The sequence below is a fragment of the Acomys russatus genome, chromosome 4 (genome assembly GCF_903995435.1).
Source record: "Acomys russatus chromosome 4, mAcoRus1.1, whole genome shotgun sequence".
Taxonomy (NCBI): domain Eukaryota; kingdom Metazoa; phylum Chordata; class Mammalia; order Rodentia; family Muridae; genus Acomys; species Acomys russatus.
The window spans coordinates 49,427,673-49,445,860 of NC_067140.1; the positions used below are offsets into that span (position 1 = coordinate 49,427,673).

General features: G+C 39.3%; 1 protein-coding gene across 1 annotated transcript in view; it reads right to left on the reverse strand.

The window, feature by feature from the left end:
• Positions 1-18,188, reverse strand: part of Ryr3 (ryanodine receptor 3) — a 532,014-nt gene that overhangs the window by 351,624 nt on the left and 162,202 nt on the right. The window contains 1 exon segment of the mRNA XM_051144331.1: positions 16,739-16,858. Coding sequence (XP_051000288.1) covers positions 16,739-16,858 — 120 coding nt within the window.

Here is an 18,188-nt window from a genome sequence, read left to right on the forward strand (position 1 = left end):
GGTTACAAACATGGTATCAGTTTTATCTCCAGCTTTAGATGGAACAAGACTTTGATTTTTTAAGCTCTATAACAAATGCAACACCTCATTTCTCTGTGTAAAAGAAGCAACTTGAAAGAAGACCTTTTTTTGTTTCTAATTGCAGAAAAGAGGTACATCTTTGTGAACTAATTAGTAAGTTCACGAGTTGGTGGAGAAAGAAAATAACACCACTAATCGAGACAAAAATAGCAACGATTAGGTCTGAAGAGCTATGCACTGAGTGCAAAGGTGCCTGGGTGTGAATAATTCCTACCCATAATTCACCGGGGGCCTTTTGCCTGTTGGGAACAAGCAGATGACGAATGAAGAGCAGAACCTTGGTGCTACTTTACACACCGAATAAATTATTTGTGGAGATTTCCTTCACTAAGGGATAGATTACTTTTAAATATAAAGGGGCTGACATTGCCTCTAGCAGGTAAGTTATCATGACAGCATTAATAACTCAGGCAGGGAGGAGGACAAGAGAGATGAGAAGAGATCTTGGAGTTAAAAGGGCACACTTTTCTCTTTTCTTCTTCAACCATGGATCCAGCAAATGACAAGTGCATTAACACACTCAACATGCATTGCATTGACATCCATGCTGCTACATCTGACATCTGTTTCTCTCTCCTGTTTCCTACCTGTTAAAAATAGCAGATCAGAAGACTGAATGTGAATACAAAAGATTCAGAAAAGCTAACTGCAGAAAGCGGTGCAGGTGCTCAGTGTGAAGACCTGGAATGTGGACCTGTGCCTCCCATCTGAGCAGTCAGGATCCAGTCCCAGGCATTGAGGTGATGAGTCCACAGGGAACAGATGGACATGCTCTTTGTCTTGTTTACAAAGTAACAGCAATAGTCTCCAGGCTAATTTGAACAATAATCCAACATACAGTTCTGGCCAGTGCAGAGATGTACTGTGCTGCCCCAGCATCCTATCATGGAACCAGGCCACTGACATGTGCTAATACACATGCTTAGCCATCCTGTTCATCCCTGTCTTGGACAGTGAGGCTTGCAACAGGCATTTTGGCAGCCATGTCTAACAGAGTGATGGCCAAGCTTCCTTTTGTGTGCCAGCACTGTGTCCATGAGCCTCCAATCTGGCACCATGAAGCCATGGTGATTGTACTGTTAGTCTTCAGACAATTGCCACCACTAATATCCTTTGCTGTGACACTTTTCCCCTTCTATATTCTCCTTTGGTGAGTGTTCTCACGCTCCAATCTCATTCCCACAGCCCTGTTCCCCCTTATCCACCCCAGGTCAGCATCCTTCCTCATCACTCCATTTGGCAAGAAGCTGGCTGGTCACATTTCACTCACACACAAGAAGCAGGAGAGAAGGAGGAGACGAAGAGAGAGGAGGGGAAAGGAGGAGAGAAGAAGTGGGGAGAGAGGAGGAGAGAAAAGGAAGTAGTGAGGTGAGGCAATAAGACATGAAAGCCTGCCTCCAATGACTTACTTAGTCCAGGGAGCTTTTACCCTCTAAAGATTCCATAACTGCCCTAAGCACTACCATCACCTGGCAATCAAGTGTCAAACACACAAGCCTATGGGGAGCTTTCTCACTCCAGCCACCCATACCTGTCAAAACTTTCTCTTGGTACCCTACAGACCCTGTGGGCACTCTCATCACATCCTTTGTCTTGGATCATTTCTTTCTAATCTTTCATATCTTAGTACATGGCATGACAGCTATAAGCAGCCAGAGTCTATTGGTTTAGATTCATACTAGACTTTTTATCACCTTGATTCCTTCACAATCATTAAGCATTCCATAAAGAGACCTGAATCCTGCATAATGTCATTCTGCTCATCTCATTATCCACAGGGTTGTCTTCTTCCACGACAAATCTAATTCACATTCGCCTTACATTCTTGTTCTTTCTTTGTCTCTGCCCTCCACCTCCTTTCTTTTCTCTTGTATGGGTTGAGGCTATACTCAATTTAGTTCCACCACTAAGTGCCATTTCCTAGCTCTTGCTCTTTCCCTTAACACCTTAGTGCTCTCCTTAGAGTCTCTTACCTCGATGCCTACAAGCACACTTGTGGAAATTCCTTCTTTACAATGACATTTTCATATTCAAAGAGCTGTGAACACTGTTGGGTTTCTCGGTCTCAGCTAATAGTGTAGGAATGTTAATATAATGACAATAATAGTAATTTTATCGTAATATAGTAATAGCTCTAGATGAATATTCAAAATAAACTCCTCAAAGGTGGTGGGAGCAACTCATGAAGGTACAGATATGTTCACAGACTCCATGTCTAAGAGGTGCTATGTGTCAAAGGCATGAGCATGGTGTTGTCAGAAGGTCTGGGAAGTGAAGAGAGGAATTCCAGAAAAACCAGGACCATTACAAATTACCCTCAAGGCTTAGGCCATTGGCACAGGATCATAAGGTATGCAAGTGAGTACCAAGTATGAGAAGAGGCTCAAATAGTTCTCCAGCTCCAGCGTGTCAACATTTAGGTGTTCAAATTTTGCTCTTTAGAGGGGCTTAGAAAACAGATTTTTCATTAAAGCCCAGAAAAATTATATTCTCAGTCAAAGGAATACGCTCTGAAGCCAAAAGAAAAACTAAACTACACCAGGGAAGAATAATATTAAATAGCAGTTCCATCAATAATAACTGTCTTCTAAAACAAGATACAATTATCAAGGAAAGACAAAAAGCAGAATAATTACAAAACTACAATGTTTTGAATATCATAATTTAAAAAAAATATACTAAAAGAAATAAAGTACTGGGAAACCTGAGGCTAAAGCAGTGAAGTGTCAGGTCAGCCTGTACTACACAGTAAAACACTCTATTTTGGAAAAAAAAAAAAAAAAAGAAACATAATGAGAGATGCAAAAGATCAGGCAGCCACCAGAAGCAGTTATTAAAAACTAATACTCAAGGGCTTTAAATAATTATAAAAGTAAATTTCTAGGAAAAAATTGGAATGGTAAATGAACAGAGAACCACAGGAGAATGTGCAGACCTTTAAAATAACATTTGAAAATAAGAGATCTGGTGATGGCTCGGTGGTTCAGAGCAGTGACCACTCTTCTGGAGGACCTGGGCTTGATTCCCAGCACCCACATAGTGACTCACAACAATTTCCAACTCCAGTTGCAGAGGATCTGGTGCATTTTTCTGTCCTCCACCAGTGCTGCACACACTTGATGAAGCAATATACATCAGAAAAAGCACCCACACACATAAAATAAAAGGAAATCTCAAAAACATTAATTAAAAATAAAATTACCTAAAATAAAAATTTTTTGTTTTGTTTTTTGTTTTGGGGTTTAACATTCATAATTAGAAGACAATCAAAACACACAAAACAAGTCAAGAGGAAATAAACTGAATTAAATAAAAAAGAAATAAAACTAAAAGATAAATTAAGATAAGTAAAGAAGTAGCAGATGGACAATGATTTGTGGAGCAATATAAAACAACCTAACTTGTATATCATTTATTTCAGAAAGTAAGTATATAAGATGGAATGTTCAAAGTCATAATGCTCCCCTACCCCAGTTTCCAAAGTTGATGAAATAAAATAACTGAGAGAGCCATGAAACGCAGAAAAACTCAAGCAGGAGAAATCCAATGAGAACCATCCTCAAGCACAGCTTTCAGATTACTAAAAATCAAAGATAAAGAAAGTGAAACCTGCTATAGGACAAGACTTATTAGCCACAGAAGGATGGTATTAAAAAACGATAGCCAACTTCTCATCAGAAACAGCAGAGGATGGATGGCCATGACCAATCATCTTTAAAGTGTTGAAAGAAAATAGAGTGAAGCCAGGGCTTTATAGCCTAAGAAAATAGCCCTTAAAGTAAGGACAAAATGGAGAGCTTTTCAGGGGGAACACAATGTGGGAGGCTTTGTTTTCAGCACAGCTGCAGCACAAGAAATACGGAAGGTTTCCTTCAAACTGAAGGAAAATGTTGCCAAATAGAAATCTGGACCTAGAAAAAATATGAAAAGCACTGAAAATGTCATTATGCTAATATAAAGACTCTTTTCCCCTTTTATTCTTTCTTTAAAAGACAACTGACTATAAAAAGAATGTGGGGTATGACATCTTACAATGTGTGGAAATAACATAATTAGCAACAGCACAAAGGACTTTTTAAGGTGGTTCAGTATTGGTAGAGGAGAGGCTATGACTAACTATTTATATCCTTGTTCTTAAAGAAACTAGCCAATCTTATATGCAATGAGGTAGAGCTAGCACGGCATCATACACCTGTAATTCTAACGCTCAGATACAAGAAGAACTGGAGCTCTGCTTATTACAATAAATGTAAATGGACTGAAACTACTATGAAACAATAGAGATTTAAAAATGGATAACAGGGACTATATGCTGTTTATAAAGACACATTTTAAATACAGTCACATAAAGACAGAAACATGCTGGCAACAAAATAATGGAAAAATGAACAATGCTAAGTAAAAATGATTTTAACTACATTGATATCAATGAAAGGACTACAAGGATAGATAGAATTATCTGGTAAGAAAATGATTAATTCATCAGCAAACAACAAAATTCCCAAGTGTATGTGTACCTAACCATAGAACTTTAAAGGCTGTGAAAAAAAACAGAAGGGAAACAAATCACCAAAGTTTTTACAGTACCTTGCAGTATTTTGCAGAACCAGAAGTTCAAATTCAGAACTGATATGCCATTATTCGGACACTAGGGTGAACCCCCTTGACATTCATAGAACACCCTGTCCAACAGCCTCAGAATACAGTTATGCAAGTATACATGGGGCATTCACCACAACAGACCATACACTGGGCTACAAAATGAGCCCCAATAAAATGCAGAATCTATAGAATACACCTTCTGACCACATTGGAAAACAGAGTCAATTAAAATTCACATCCCTCCAATACATTTTGCCTTTTTAACTCATTGCTCAACCCTTTTGCTGGGTTTGAATGAAGATGGCCTTCATAGATTCATGTATTTGATGCTTGGTCCCTAGTTGGTAGAACTGCTTTGGGAAGAATTAGAAAGTGTGGCCTTGTAGGAAAAGGTTTGTTACTACAAGTGGGATTGAGGTTTTAAAAGCCCACACTAGGACTAGTCTGTCTCTCCTTCCCCTCCATATATCCCCTTTGCTCCCTCCGCCTCTCTCTCCACTTCCTCTCCCTCTGTTCCCCTCCCTCCTCCTTGCCTCCCACTTGTGGATCAGATGTAAGCTCTTAGGACTGCTTTAGTGCCATGCCTGACTGCTTGCTGCATTGCTTTCCACCATGATGGTCAGAGACTCAATCTCTGAAGCAAGCAGCCAATTAAATGCTTTCTTTTATGAATTGCCTTGGTCATGGTTTCTCTTTACAGCAACAGAACAGCAACTAAGACACCTTTATATCTGACTTTCTCTTTCTGGCTATCCTTAATTTTCACTTTGAAATTGTTGAAGATGTTCCAATCCTCAAATTCATGCCTTTGTAATATAGTTTTATTTAGTTTAATTCATTACAGGGCAACTTTAACTTTAACATTTCCGAAACCTCTGATGTTGCTGGTCCTGTGATATGAATTGTACAGACTTACAGCATGTGGGATGTACCTCTCTCAAGATCTCTTCCTGCCTTTTTGTGCTCTCATTTATATGTTTATTAGTATATATTAATGTATATCTGTATCTCTCTCTATATACAATCTGTATATGTAAAAATATGATATTTGTCTTTTTAAAAATATTTTTAATAATTTATTCATATTACATCTAAATTGTTATCCCATCCCTTGTATCCTCCCATTCCTCCCTCCCTCCCATTTTCCCATTACTCCCCTCCCCTATGACTATGACTGAGAGGGACCTCCTCCCCCTGTATATGCTCATAGGGCATCAAGTCTCTTCTTGGTAACCTGCTATCCTTCCTTTGAGTGCCACCAGGCCTCCCCATTAAGGGGACGTGGTCAAATATGGGGCACCAGAGTTAGTGTGAAAGTCAGACCCCACTCTCCACTCAACTGTGGGGAATGCCCTGTCCATTGGCTAGATCTGGGTAGGGGTTTGAAGTTTATGGCCTGTATTGTCCTTGGCTGGTGCCATAGTTTGAGCAGGCACCCTGGGTCCAGATCTGCCTTTCATAATGTTCTTCTTGTAGGTTTCTAGGACACTCTGGATCCTTCTATTTCCCCATTCTCCCATGCTTCTCTCACCTAGAGTCCCAATAGGATGTCCTCCCCTCTGTCCCACTTTCCTGGTAAGGGAAGACTTTCATGGGACATGGCCCTTAGGCTAGTGTCCAGATATAAGTGAGTGTATACCATTTGACTCTTTCTGCTTCTGGGTTATCTCACTCATTATGATCATTTCTAGTTCAATCCATTTATCCACAAATTTCAGGAATTCCTTGATTTTAATAGCTGAGTAGTATTTCATAGTGTAAATGTACCACAGTTTCTTTATCCATTTTTCTATTGAGGGACACTTAGGCTGTTTCCATGTTCTGGCTATTATGAATAAGGCTGGTATGAACATGGTTGAGCAAATGTTATTGTGAGCTAGAGCATCTTCTGGGTACATTTCAAGGAGTGGAATAGCTGGGTCTTGAGGAAGCCTTATTCCCAGTTTTCTGATACAGTACAAGATAGATTTCCAAAGTGGCTGTACAAGTTTGCATTCCTACCAGCAATGAAGGAGTGTTCTTCTCTCTCCACATCCTCAACATCATGTGGTGTCACTTGATTTTTGATCTTAGCCATTCTGATGGGTGTAAGATGGAATCTCAGAGTTGTTTTGATTTGCATTTCCCTGATGACTAAGGAGGTTGAGCATTTCTTTAAGTGTTTCTCAGCCATTTGATATTCCTCTGTTAGGTTCTGAGCCCCATTTCTCAATTGGGTTATTTGGTTTGGTGGTGTTTAATTTCTTGAGTTCTTTATACATTTTGGATATTAGACCATTGTCAAATGTAGGGTTGGTGAAGATCTTTTCCCAGTGTAAGCTATTGCTTTGTTCTGTTGACAGTGTCTCCTGCCTTACAGAAACTTCTTAGCCTCATGAGGTCCCATTTATTAATTGTTGACCTTAAGGCCTGGGCTGTTGGTGTTCTGTTCAGGAAGTTGTCTTCTGTGCCAATGTGTTCCAGGCTCTTCCCCACTTTTCCTTCTAACTGATTTAGTGGTGTCTCTGGTTTTATGTTGAAGTCTTTAATCCACTTGGACTTGAGTTTTGTACATGGTGAGAAATAGGGGTCCAATTGCATTTTTTACATGTAGATATCCAGTTAGACCAGTACCATGATATTTGTCTTTCTAAGACACTTAATATAATCTATTTTTCTAGATCTTACCCAACCCTTCATCTGACAAAAATTTAATATCCAAAATATATAAAGAACTCAAGAAATTAAACACCACAAAACCAAACAACCCAATTGCAAAATGGGGCTTGGAACTTAACAGAGAATTCTCAACAGAGGAATATCAAATGGCCAAGAAACACTTAAAGAAATGCTCATCCTCGTTAGTTATCAGAGAAATGCAAATCAAAACAACACTGAGATTCCATCTTACACCCATCAGAATGGCTACGGTCAAAAACTCAAATGACACCACATATTGGCGAGGATGTGGAGAAAGAGGAACACTCCTTCATTGCTGGTGGGAATGCAAACTAGTACAACCACTTTGGAAAGCTATCTGGTGCTTTCTCAGAAAAATGGGAATAGGGCTTCCTCAAGACCCAGCTATCGCACTCCTTGGAATATACCCAGAAAATGCCCTACCACACAACAGGGACATATGCTCAACTATGTTCATAGCTGCTTTATACATAATAGCCAGAACATGGAAACAGCCTAAGTGTCCCTCAGTAGAAGAATGGACTAAGAAACTGTGGTACATTTACACTATGGAATACTACTCAGCTATTAAAAACAAAGAATTCCCGAAATTTGTGGACAAATGGATTGATCTAGAAATTATCATAATGAGTGAGTTCACCCAGAAGCAAAAAGAGACAAACGGTATATACTCACTCATATCAAAACACTAGTCCAAGGGATACGTACCATGAAAAACTTTACTTACCAAAAAAGTGGGTCAGAAGAGAGGACATCATATGGAGACTCTAGGCGAGAGTAGCATGGAAGAATGGGGAAATAGTAGGACCCACAGGGTCCTGAAAACCTACAATAAGAACTTTATAACAGGGAGATCTGGGTCCTGGGGTCCTCCTCAAACTAAGGCACCAGCCAAGGAGAATATAGGCTGTAAGCTTTGAACCCCTACCAAGACCTAGCTGACAAACATGATATTCTCCACCGTTGAGTGGAGAGTGAGATCTGACTCTCACATGAACTCTGGTGCCCCTTTTCTGACCACATCCCCTGGATGGGGAGGCCTGGCGGCACTCAGAGGAAGGATAGCAAGTTACCAAGAAGAAACTCGATATTCTAAGAGCATATATAGGGGGAGGAGGTTTCCCTCAATCACAGAAATAGGAGAGGGGAGAAGGGGGGAAGTGGAAGGGAGGGAAGAATGGGAGGAAACAGGGGAAGGGCTAACAATCGAGATGTAATATGAATAAATTAATAAAATTTTAAAAAATCTATTTTTTTATAAATGTCACAATTTCCACTTCCCTCAAGGGGGGGGGGGCATAAAACTCCACTGTGAATATGCATGTTCTCTTTTGTTCACTTTTATCCACCCATCTGCTTATAGGCATCTGAACTAGTTCCATTTCTTTGTGATCACAAAGAGTATAGCAATAAATATGAGAGTCCAAGTATCTCTATGATGAGACTTAAGAGAGAATACATATGGAAATATATATATATATATGGATATATACATATGCATATCCAGGATGGTATAACTGAGTCATATGAAAGCTCTATTCTCAGTCCTTTTAGGAACCTCCATACTGATTTCAGTAGTGGTTTACTTTTGTACCAGCAGTGTATAAAGATTCCTCTTTTTCCTATGAGACACAGAAAGAAAGTAGTCATTTGTCCCAAGCCAAACAGTTATTAAGAAGTGAACTAGAATATCCAGCATAAACTGTTTGGCTCTATTATTATGTTCATTTGCCATGGTGCTTTGTAAAACCCTTGATTTCTGTGCTAACTAGTGGAAAGTACAAGATAGAGCAGGAAGACCAGGTAACTCAACATGGCAGATATTTGGAGCTCCACTCACCTATATATACTTATGCATATCACCATGCCTATCATAGTATCCCAGACACCTAAAATCCTCATTTCCCTTTATCATCTTACTTTGGAGAAAATAAACCATCATTTCATTTATACTGAAAAGTGTTAGCTATAAACATTTTAGCATTGTTCACGTTCTTGCTCAAAGCCTTTGTATTTTAACACATCCTTTTGTGAGGGAACGTGCATGTTTCTAACTTTGGAATGCCAGAAATAGGGCAGATGTAGAAAGGTTTTATAAAAGTATGTGCAGGTTATTGATATGACTTCACATGTGGCAAACTAGCCACTGGAGAAAAGGTCCTCATTTCTACTACAGACAGAATTCTGACTAAAAAAGGGCAAGCTTGGCTGCAGGCAGAGTGGATGCCCAAACTCTGCCTAGACAGGGTAAGCAAGTTCTTAATAGTTCCTGCCTCACAAATATGCCTGTCAGATATATTGGGCCAGAAGGCTGAAAAGATGCTCCAACATTATAGAGTTTTGGGTGACTATTCATGTAGCAAACTGTCTCTGTCACCTTCTCTTTTGGAAAGCTACTAACCTGCATTCCCGCATACTCAGGTAATCAAGCTTATTCCTTCTCAAGTCCTCTGATGGAGTTGAAGATCAGGTAGCTTAGTTCTACAATGAAGCTTGGCTGTTTAGGGGTTAAGATGTTTTTAGGTCTAAATAGGTGTTCTAAGTTGATAATGACAATATGTGATGGAGATTGGTTTACATTCAGAATTTTAGATATGAAAGATGTCTTCTTCAAGGCTGTCAAATATAAATAGCCAAAACACTAAGAATGTAACATTTATGTAATTCTTGATTGCGTCATGTTTCTTCTTGCTACAGGTAGTCTATTATATATGTGTGTAATAATATAAATGTATATGTAAATATGAAAATTGTTTAATTAATAAAAATTTTAAAAAGAAGTATGTGCAGGTCATCTTGGCCTCTATCTACAAAGACTAATAACACAGGTTCTTCCTTATCCTTAGGTAGCTTATACCCTGATACGCTTTATTTTTTTAATACTATAGAAATTGGACTTTGATTTAAATTTAGGATGAATAATTTTTAGGAAGCAACTTAACTCCAGATAAATTCACATACTTTCTTGTTGAGACAATGTTTGCTTTTCAGAGTTGTAAAGATTTAGAAGTTGACATCATTTCAATAAGGTGGATATAGCATAGAATGTCTGATTAATATTAGGAAAAAACTCAATTTATGAGGCTCTTAAGATTACATGACAAGGGAGTTTTATGAAAAAAAATTATACTTATCTAGCATTTCATAAGCGCTGAGGGCCACTGAGAATATAGCAAAAAACATTAAGTAACCCAGAGATAATATACAGCTTTAGGATGTGCCTCTGTATCTGCAGACTTTCATATTTTATTTCTTAGGAGTAAATAGAAATTCTCTTTCAAAACTAATAGCTATGAAAATGATCAAAAACAATGTTATCCTTGGTTGAGAATTGTATCTTAGTTTGCATAATCTACATAAAGATCTTTGTTTAACAGATTGTCTTCTGACTCTGGGTCTTGAATGCCTACACAACTTTCAGAAATGACTGCATTCTCTTTTGTTCCATTCCATTATAATATATTGTACTGTAATCTTCCTTAACAAGAAGTAAAAACAATACCAATAAAATTTATAAAAAATGTTCCATTTTAAAATTATATTTTAACTATAAGTTTTCATTTATATTAGTTGTAGTCAATAAAATGAGCACCCATCCCCCAAATGAGTGAAACTTACTTTTTTTATGTATTGAAAGCTAAAGCTATCAGGAGACATGCTGTTGAATTTTGAGAAATCTAAGTTAAATTGCTTCAATGTCATTTATTTCAGTTTTCTAATCAGTAAACTCAGTAAAACATGAAGCTCCCACATTTCTTTCCCTCTTTGATGATATTTTATTAAGTCATGTGGGATCTGAGAATCTGGAAAGGTATTAACGTAAAAGAATTAAGATTCTAGACAAATATGAAAAGTGAATAGTATTTGTTTAATTGTCATCAATAAATCACTGTGGGAAGCTATGAAATCTCTTCTTATTCATAAGCCATTGTCTGCCCTTAGGTAACTCTCCAGTTATGTTTCTGTGGTCATCTGATAAAACTGGTGCTGACTATGCTCCCAGGGAAGATGCTTTGATGTAAGTGATTCTTAATTGACAGGCTGCATCAGGCATCGGATGATGATCAAGATCTTATGGGAGGCCCTATCTTGGTAACTGTTCAAGTGTAGGGACTGTCTAGCTAGGGCTGTGTGGAGTTGTTACAAGACACATTGGCTCCTGTGATGCATGAGCTTTTAAAGCACTGTAGCTCTCATATAGCTCTGCTATGAAGCTTCTCTCTTGCATCCTGGGCAGTCATCTGGGGTGGGATTTCCCTTGAGCTGCACTGTTTGCTGCACTGTTCCCTGCAAGGGCATCTACAGAAAAGTTGTGACTGGCACTTTCTAGGTGGCAAGGCATGATTCTCTCCCTATGTCCTTCTGAGAAGAGACAGCCAAAGAATCTCATGAGATTGAATTAAAGTAGAAGCAAAGATTATTCTTCAAGAGGCTCTATGGGACCAAACAGATAAAATATGATATGAAAGACTAGAAGAAAAAGTATTAAACTCCTAGTGCCAGAGAATACATATTTTACTTTAAAATTACAATAAACAAAACATTTCCTATTATTAAGAAAATAGAGAAGAAACCTTTTCTTCTTTTGTTTCCTGGCTTCTAGCTATAGTTCTGAGTCACTGTAATTCCCGGGCCCATGCTTATTTGAAAGCACAGCTAAGCAGCAGTGCTTCTAATGGGCAGTGCTAGCAGAATTCGAGACTGACTTGGCCACAGCATGCGGGATCAACCACCGAAGCTTTCCTGAATGTTGGATGAGTCTCATATCTACAACATGTGTTGTTATTCTCACACTTTCGTTTCTTATTTTTCTTCCCTCTCACTCTTTGCTTTCACAAGGTCTCTCACTTTTCAGAACTCACGCACCAAGACTATCTTCTGCGTAGCCCATCTCAGTTTTTCTTTCTCTGAACTCTTTCTTTTCCTCAGAGTTCATCTCAGCTTCATCCCTCTGTCAACTAGCTCAAAATACTCTGAGCTAGCAATGCTCAAGGGCCCTTACTGACTTGTAGGTGGCAGATAATATTGTGTTTGATGTCTGTGCTTCATGCTCAGTGCCAGGCTAGGGAACACAGCCTGAGGAGCTGTGGACTGAGGAGCTGAGGAGCAGCTCTGCATGACCTACACTATCTTCCAAGAACAGTAGAACAGCGTACCTTGGGTCACATGCTTGGGTCACATGGTGGCAGGGAATGAGAGGGCCTACTGAGTGAAAAGAATGGGACAGGCAGACAGAGAGGTGTCACATACATACACATAGTCATATTTGATTTCAAGACAGAATAAAGTTCCCAGAAAGAGGGCTCATCTATCAGGCTGCTCTCAATGGAGACAAGGAAATTCTGAATACCCACTTGATTTTTTTCCCATGACCTCGACCCTGTTCATCTGGAACAAAACTCACTGAGCATTTCCTTCATACTACATACACAAGATGTACAATTATAGAGGAAATGTCACTGCAACAAGTGAGGTATCCTCATAGGAAACCAATTTCCATTCATTGCTGGTGCCCCACATAGTATGAATCCTGATGCTGGATATTTATTCTAGGAAGCTAAACCAACAAAATCACATGTATTTAAAAAATACCTTTGAAGATTATTTGGAATTTGTTAAGTAGTTGAACTATTAAAGACAAGTGCCTAAAGTCTGAGTGTATCCTCTAAATACAGCTTTGAAAACAAGAACACATAGACAAGGACTAGGTTGAGTAGAACTGTGACAAGAGAGGTACACACAATATGCTGTGTCCTCAGTCTTTACCTCAAATATAGAATGAAATCAAGATAAAAAGAATAACTTAGCCACGTGGGAGTTAGGAAGGGTAGTTCTTATCTCCAAATGCACTTATGAGTGATGTGGTTTAGTTTTATGTATGGAGTAGTTTCCCCCTCATATCTGATTTGGGCTTTGACTATTATAAGTATCATCAAATTTACTGAACCAAAAATTATGAGCTTTTATAATTAAATGCATTTTTAATTTAAGGCTGAAATTTTAAAGTTCATGATCTTGTAAGTTCAGGAGCTGGTCCACAGTCTTTCTTCCTGTCACACAAAACCAGGCTTTGGACTTCTAAATAGATGAAAATTTACCCCCACAAACTGAGGTCAAATGTACCCCACAGGCTCGTGTTTGAACATTTGGGCCCAGAGCTGCCTATGTGGAGACATGGAGGAACCCTTGGAGGCAGAGCCTTGCTAGAGGAACTGCATGCTGGGGTCAGCGTCTGAGAGTCTCTAGCTTGGTCTGAGCTCCAGCTCACTTTCTATTTTGTATTTAAGGGTGAAGATGTGACAGTTCAGCTTCTTATACTTGTTGCCCTGCTCTCCCTTTGCTGCCATGTATTTCCACCATGACTCTTTAAAAAATTTTTTACACATACATTTATATTATTATACATATATACAATAAACTACATACAGAAAGAAGGACCATGAAACAATTAGGAACTATATAAGTGTTACATTCATAATGTTTTGCCTATTTGTATTTGGCAACCTTGGCGAAAACATCTGTCCTATCTTGGTGAGTCTACAATTCTGAATGTAAATAAATATCTGTTTGTTTGTTTGTTTTTTATCTCTATCAATCTAAAACATCTATCTAGACCTAAAAATATCTTAACTCTTAAACAATTAAGCTTGATTGTAAAACTAAACTATCTGGTCTTCAACCCCATCATAAGATTTGAAAAGGAGTAAATTTGATTATCTGAGTAAACAGGAAGTGCAAGTTAGCAGCTTCCAAAATGAGAAAATGACAGAGAGAGTTTGGTGCCTAGACAGTCACCAAAACTCTTTATAACATCGGAGCATCTTCTTTAGCCTTTTGGTCCAATATATCTGACAGACATATTTATGAGGCAGGAACTATTGAGGACTTGCTTACCCTGTCTTGCCAGAGTTTGGCCCTCAACCCTGCATGCACCCAAGCTCGCCACTTTTAGGCAGAATTCTGTCTGTGGCAGAAATGAGGACGTTTGACTGACTCTTGTCTCTTTGGAGCCATATGCCAGAATAAACTCTTTCTCCCATAAGGTGCTTTCTGTCATGTTATTTTGCTACAGCAACAGAAGCAAAACTAATACGAATGCCATTCCCAGCATTATTTCAATTTCAGCTACTGTTCAATGACTTAAGTACTGTGTGCTTTGTATATATTATTACTCTTTAATTTCTATGATAGCTCTGAATTGTAGTTATTCTTACATCACGGACTAATACACTGACTCCAAGTTAAGTATCTTACTGAATATTAACTCACAATAACAATAATTGTGTTATTATACTATACAATGTAACATATGTGTACATTAGACAATGTAACACAAGCACTAAACTATTTCATCCTGAGACCATCTTCTAAGGTAAATAACAATGAAATGCCCACTAAGCTAATGAGAAAACTAAACTGCAAACAGATAATGTGGCCAAGGTCTTAGATTGGATAGTAAGTGGTAGAGACAGGGTTCAAACTCTATATCCCAATTATGTCTTGTTCACAGAATCACTGTCACATGCCCACTGAAGAAAGAGTAAGTGGACTTGGTACCATCTCACTGCTCCCTCACTCATAAACACTCTTGGTGCCATACCATATTACATCTGATTTGGCAGAAGAAAAAAAAAAAACTGAAAACAAGCCAGGTATGGTGGGATACACCTGAAATTCCAGCACTCTGGGAGACAGAGGCAGGTGGATCACTATGAGTTTGAGGCCAACCTGGTCTACAAATCAAGCCCAGGACAGCCAAGTCTACACAGAGAAACCCTGTCTTGAAAAACAAACAAACAAACAAAAAACCCTGAAAACAAAGGTGAATGACTTGACTGTGATCACATGCAAGCTAATTATTGATAATTAGCATCCTGACTTCTATTCTGATGATCTTCCTATTATTTACAACTGGTGGGAATAAAAAATCATTCTCTTACTAAGAATGAAAGCAAATGTAAAAAAGCCTCAGGGAAATTGTATTTAAGAACTTTGAAAAGACAAAAATCTCTCTTACCTCTTTTCTTTGTCATTATCCTCAGTTGGACTCTGTCCTGTAGGTGCTGCCCAATGTCTGTCCTTAAAAATGAGCAACTTACATGTAGAGGTGGCAATGCCCTGATGTGAAGGAGATAGCTTTGAGAGATGTAGCTATTAATCCCACACTTCTGGTCTTCCAGAATTTGGTCAAAGTTCAAGTGTGCCTGTGTTGTGTATTCTCATGGGGAAAGAGGCGGGCAAACTATTTTTTTTTTTTTTTTAAATTAGAAATATCCCCGTGAGGAAAACTGGGCATAGTAGGTATAATAGCTGGCTTGGGTTAATTTGGCTAGCTCATAGTACAGTCCTTTAATCAAAATGTTTTAATTTTATTTCCCTGTGTGGAGACAAGGGGCTCATGAATGCTATTACAGGAAAAATTGCAGGAATTGGCTCTGTCCTTTCCCTCATGTAGAGCCTGGGGATTGAACTCAGATCATCAGGCCTAGTGGCAGGCACCACTACTCCCCTGGTGTGGTTATTTTATAGCTGAAATTAACATCTGCAATCAGTTGACCCTAAGAAAAGGTCATTGTCTCTAATCCCTTGGCTATATCTTATTCACTGCCCCTGTGGCTTCCCAGAGAAGATCTTCTAATGCTACAGACTGCAGATGAACCAGGACCTGTGGGTTTCAGGTTCACTAGACCTCAGAATTTCATGGCCTATGAAGGATTTGCTTAAGCTAATCTCTATAAGTCTCACCCATCTATTGAGCTTCTTGTTCTATTTCTCTGGAGAACTCTGACAAGTATAAGTCTTGTCAAGACTGAAATATTCTTTAAGAATTTTGAACATACAGACACAGCTGGGACATTTCATGTCTCCATGCAGGCAAGGGACCAGAGCAAATGGCTCTCACTGCCCTTGGGTCATACCAGGCAGTTACAGCAATCTCAGTCCAATCAGAGCTGTGCTGTGCTAACTGTAAAACACAGGCTCAAACAGCCAAGAGTCCCTGTAGCAATAAAATGACAGCTTAGAGTACAGAACAGGGACCCAGATTTCTAAGAATCAACAGTGTCAAAGACAGTATCTTGGGAGTATCAAGAGACCTCCCCATCCAGCCAGTGCTGGCAGCTCTAGGCATCTCTGCTACACTAGAGAATTCTGACAGACAAAAGCACAGCTCCCCCACTTTTTAAAAATCAGCTCCAGGATCTGATGTCAGTGCTTCCTGGGCTGACAGAGGCATATTTTAAATCTGATCTTCATCATGGAAAAATAAGTGCATCGTCTCAAATTTCTCCTTGTCACCATCTCTACGAAATGCTTGCCCTAAATGATCACTCGAGAAGCCAGCAAGAGAAGCTATGGGGTGGGCCCTTGATCTCACCTTGGCTTCTGAGGTGGGTTCCAAGAAGCACAGGCGATTCCCGAGTCCCTCGGCTGCCAGGCAGAACTTCCGCTGCTCCTTGTGAACGTTTGCTATGCACTGGAGAACCACTTCATCCTCCTGCCAGGAGAAGAGACATCGAGTGTGAGGGATGGGTACAGCCTCCGACTCATCTAGAATACATCACCCAATTTCTGTGCAATGTTTACATATAACTAGGTCAAGTGCATGTTTAAGTTTTTATATATTCCCAAAGATGTGATACTATTACAAAGAGGAATCCAACTGAAGCCCAACACACTTCCGGTATTAGTTGGATGAAAGATACTTAACCTGATCATGGAATGGACATGTTCTATACATTTCTACTATATACTTCAATTTTGACATGTATAATCTATGTGAAGACTGCAAGATGTGAGTGAATATAAAAATTAGTCAAAGCAAGCTTTCAAAAAACGAAGGGCGCAGTAGGGTGTGATTGAAGGGAACGAAGAATCCAGAAGCAATCAGAGTGGGGCAAGATGAGTGAAGAGAAAGCTCATGTTAGGTTGTGGAAGAGGTAGCAAGCATGGTTAGTGGAGAAGGAATAAGTGAAGCCCACATGTCAAAGATGGCAAATTAAAGATGCTGAAGGCTGCAGAAAGTGAATTTTACACCCATGGGGAAAGAAGGTTGAAAGAAGTCTGGAGGTCCAAATAGGAAAGAAGAGTTGAAATCCAAGCAGAAGAACATGTCTGAATTCTGAAGGAGGACTTCCCTCTAAGTAGCATTCTCCAAAGTGCCCCTACTGGATTTGCAGAAAGCTTGTATTAATGGCATTCTTTTTACCAGTGGTCCTGAAAGAGAGGCATACTTCCACTGACACTAACTCGCGCACGCCATGTATAACGCTCCCTCGGGTTGGAACGTGTTCCCATCCTATCTTCCATCCCTGTTCTCCCACCTGGCAGTCTTTCTCTCATCCATCTTTCTTGACTTTGGATTTCCAACAACATAAAGATTTCCAGGTGCACTTAAGTTAGAAGGCAGCGGAGAGCAGAGCATCCCCACCTTGCCGTTAGCCCCTTAATCTTTTGATCCTGCCCTCACGTCACCCAGGTGCTCAGTTTCTCTTTGAGAGTTGGAAAGACACATTTTATAGAAATGAACATTGTTTTTACCCTGTCTCCATAATATGAAAGTTAATTGAAAAAAATAATCTTCTCCTGAGGAACCTGAACATGCTCACTAGTAGCATATGTCTACAGAGAAGTGTGATGGTGACCTGAGATAGGTGAGGGGCCACAGTGTGAACCAATCATAAGCTGAAGGTGCATGTAGAGGACACTTGGGGCAAGAAGAGAGCTACGTTTATATTGCATCACTAAAATGTTACTGTCTGTGATCAAATTGAGTCTGTCATCAATTCGGGACACTGCACAGTAAAGCCAGACTTCATGGTCTTCAT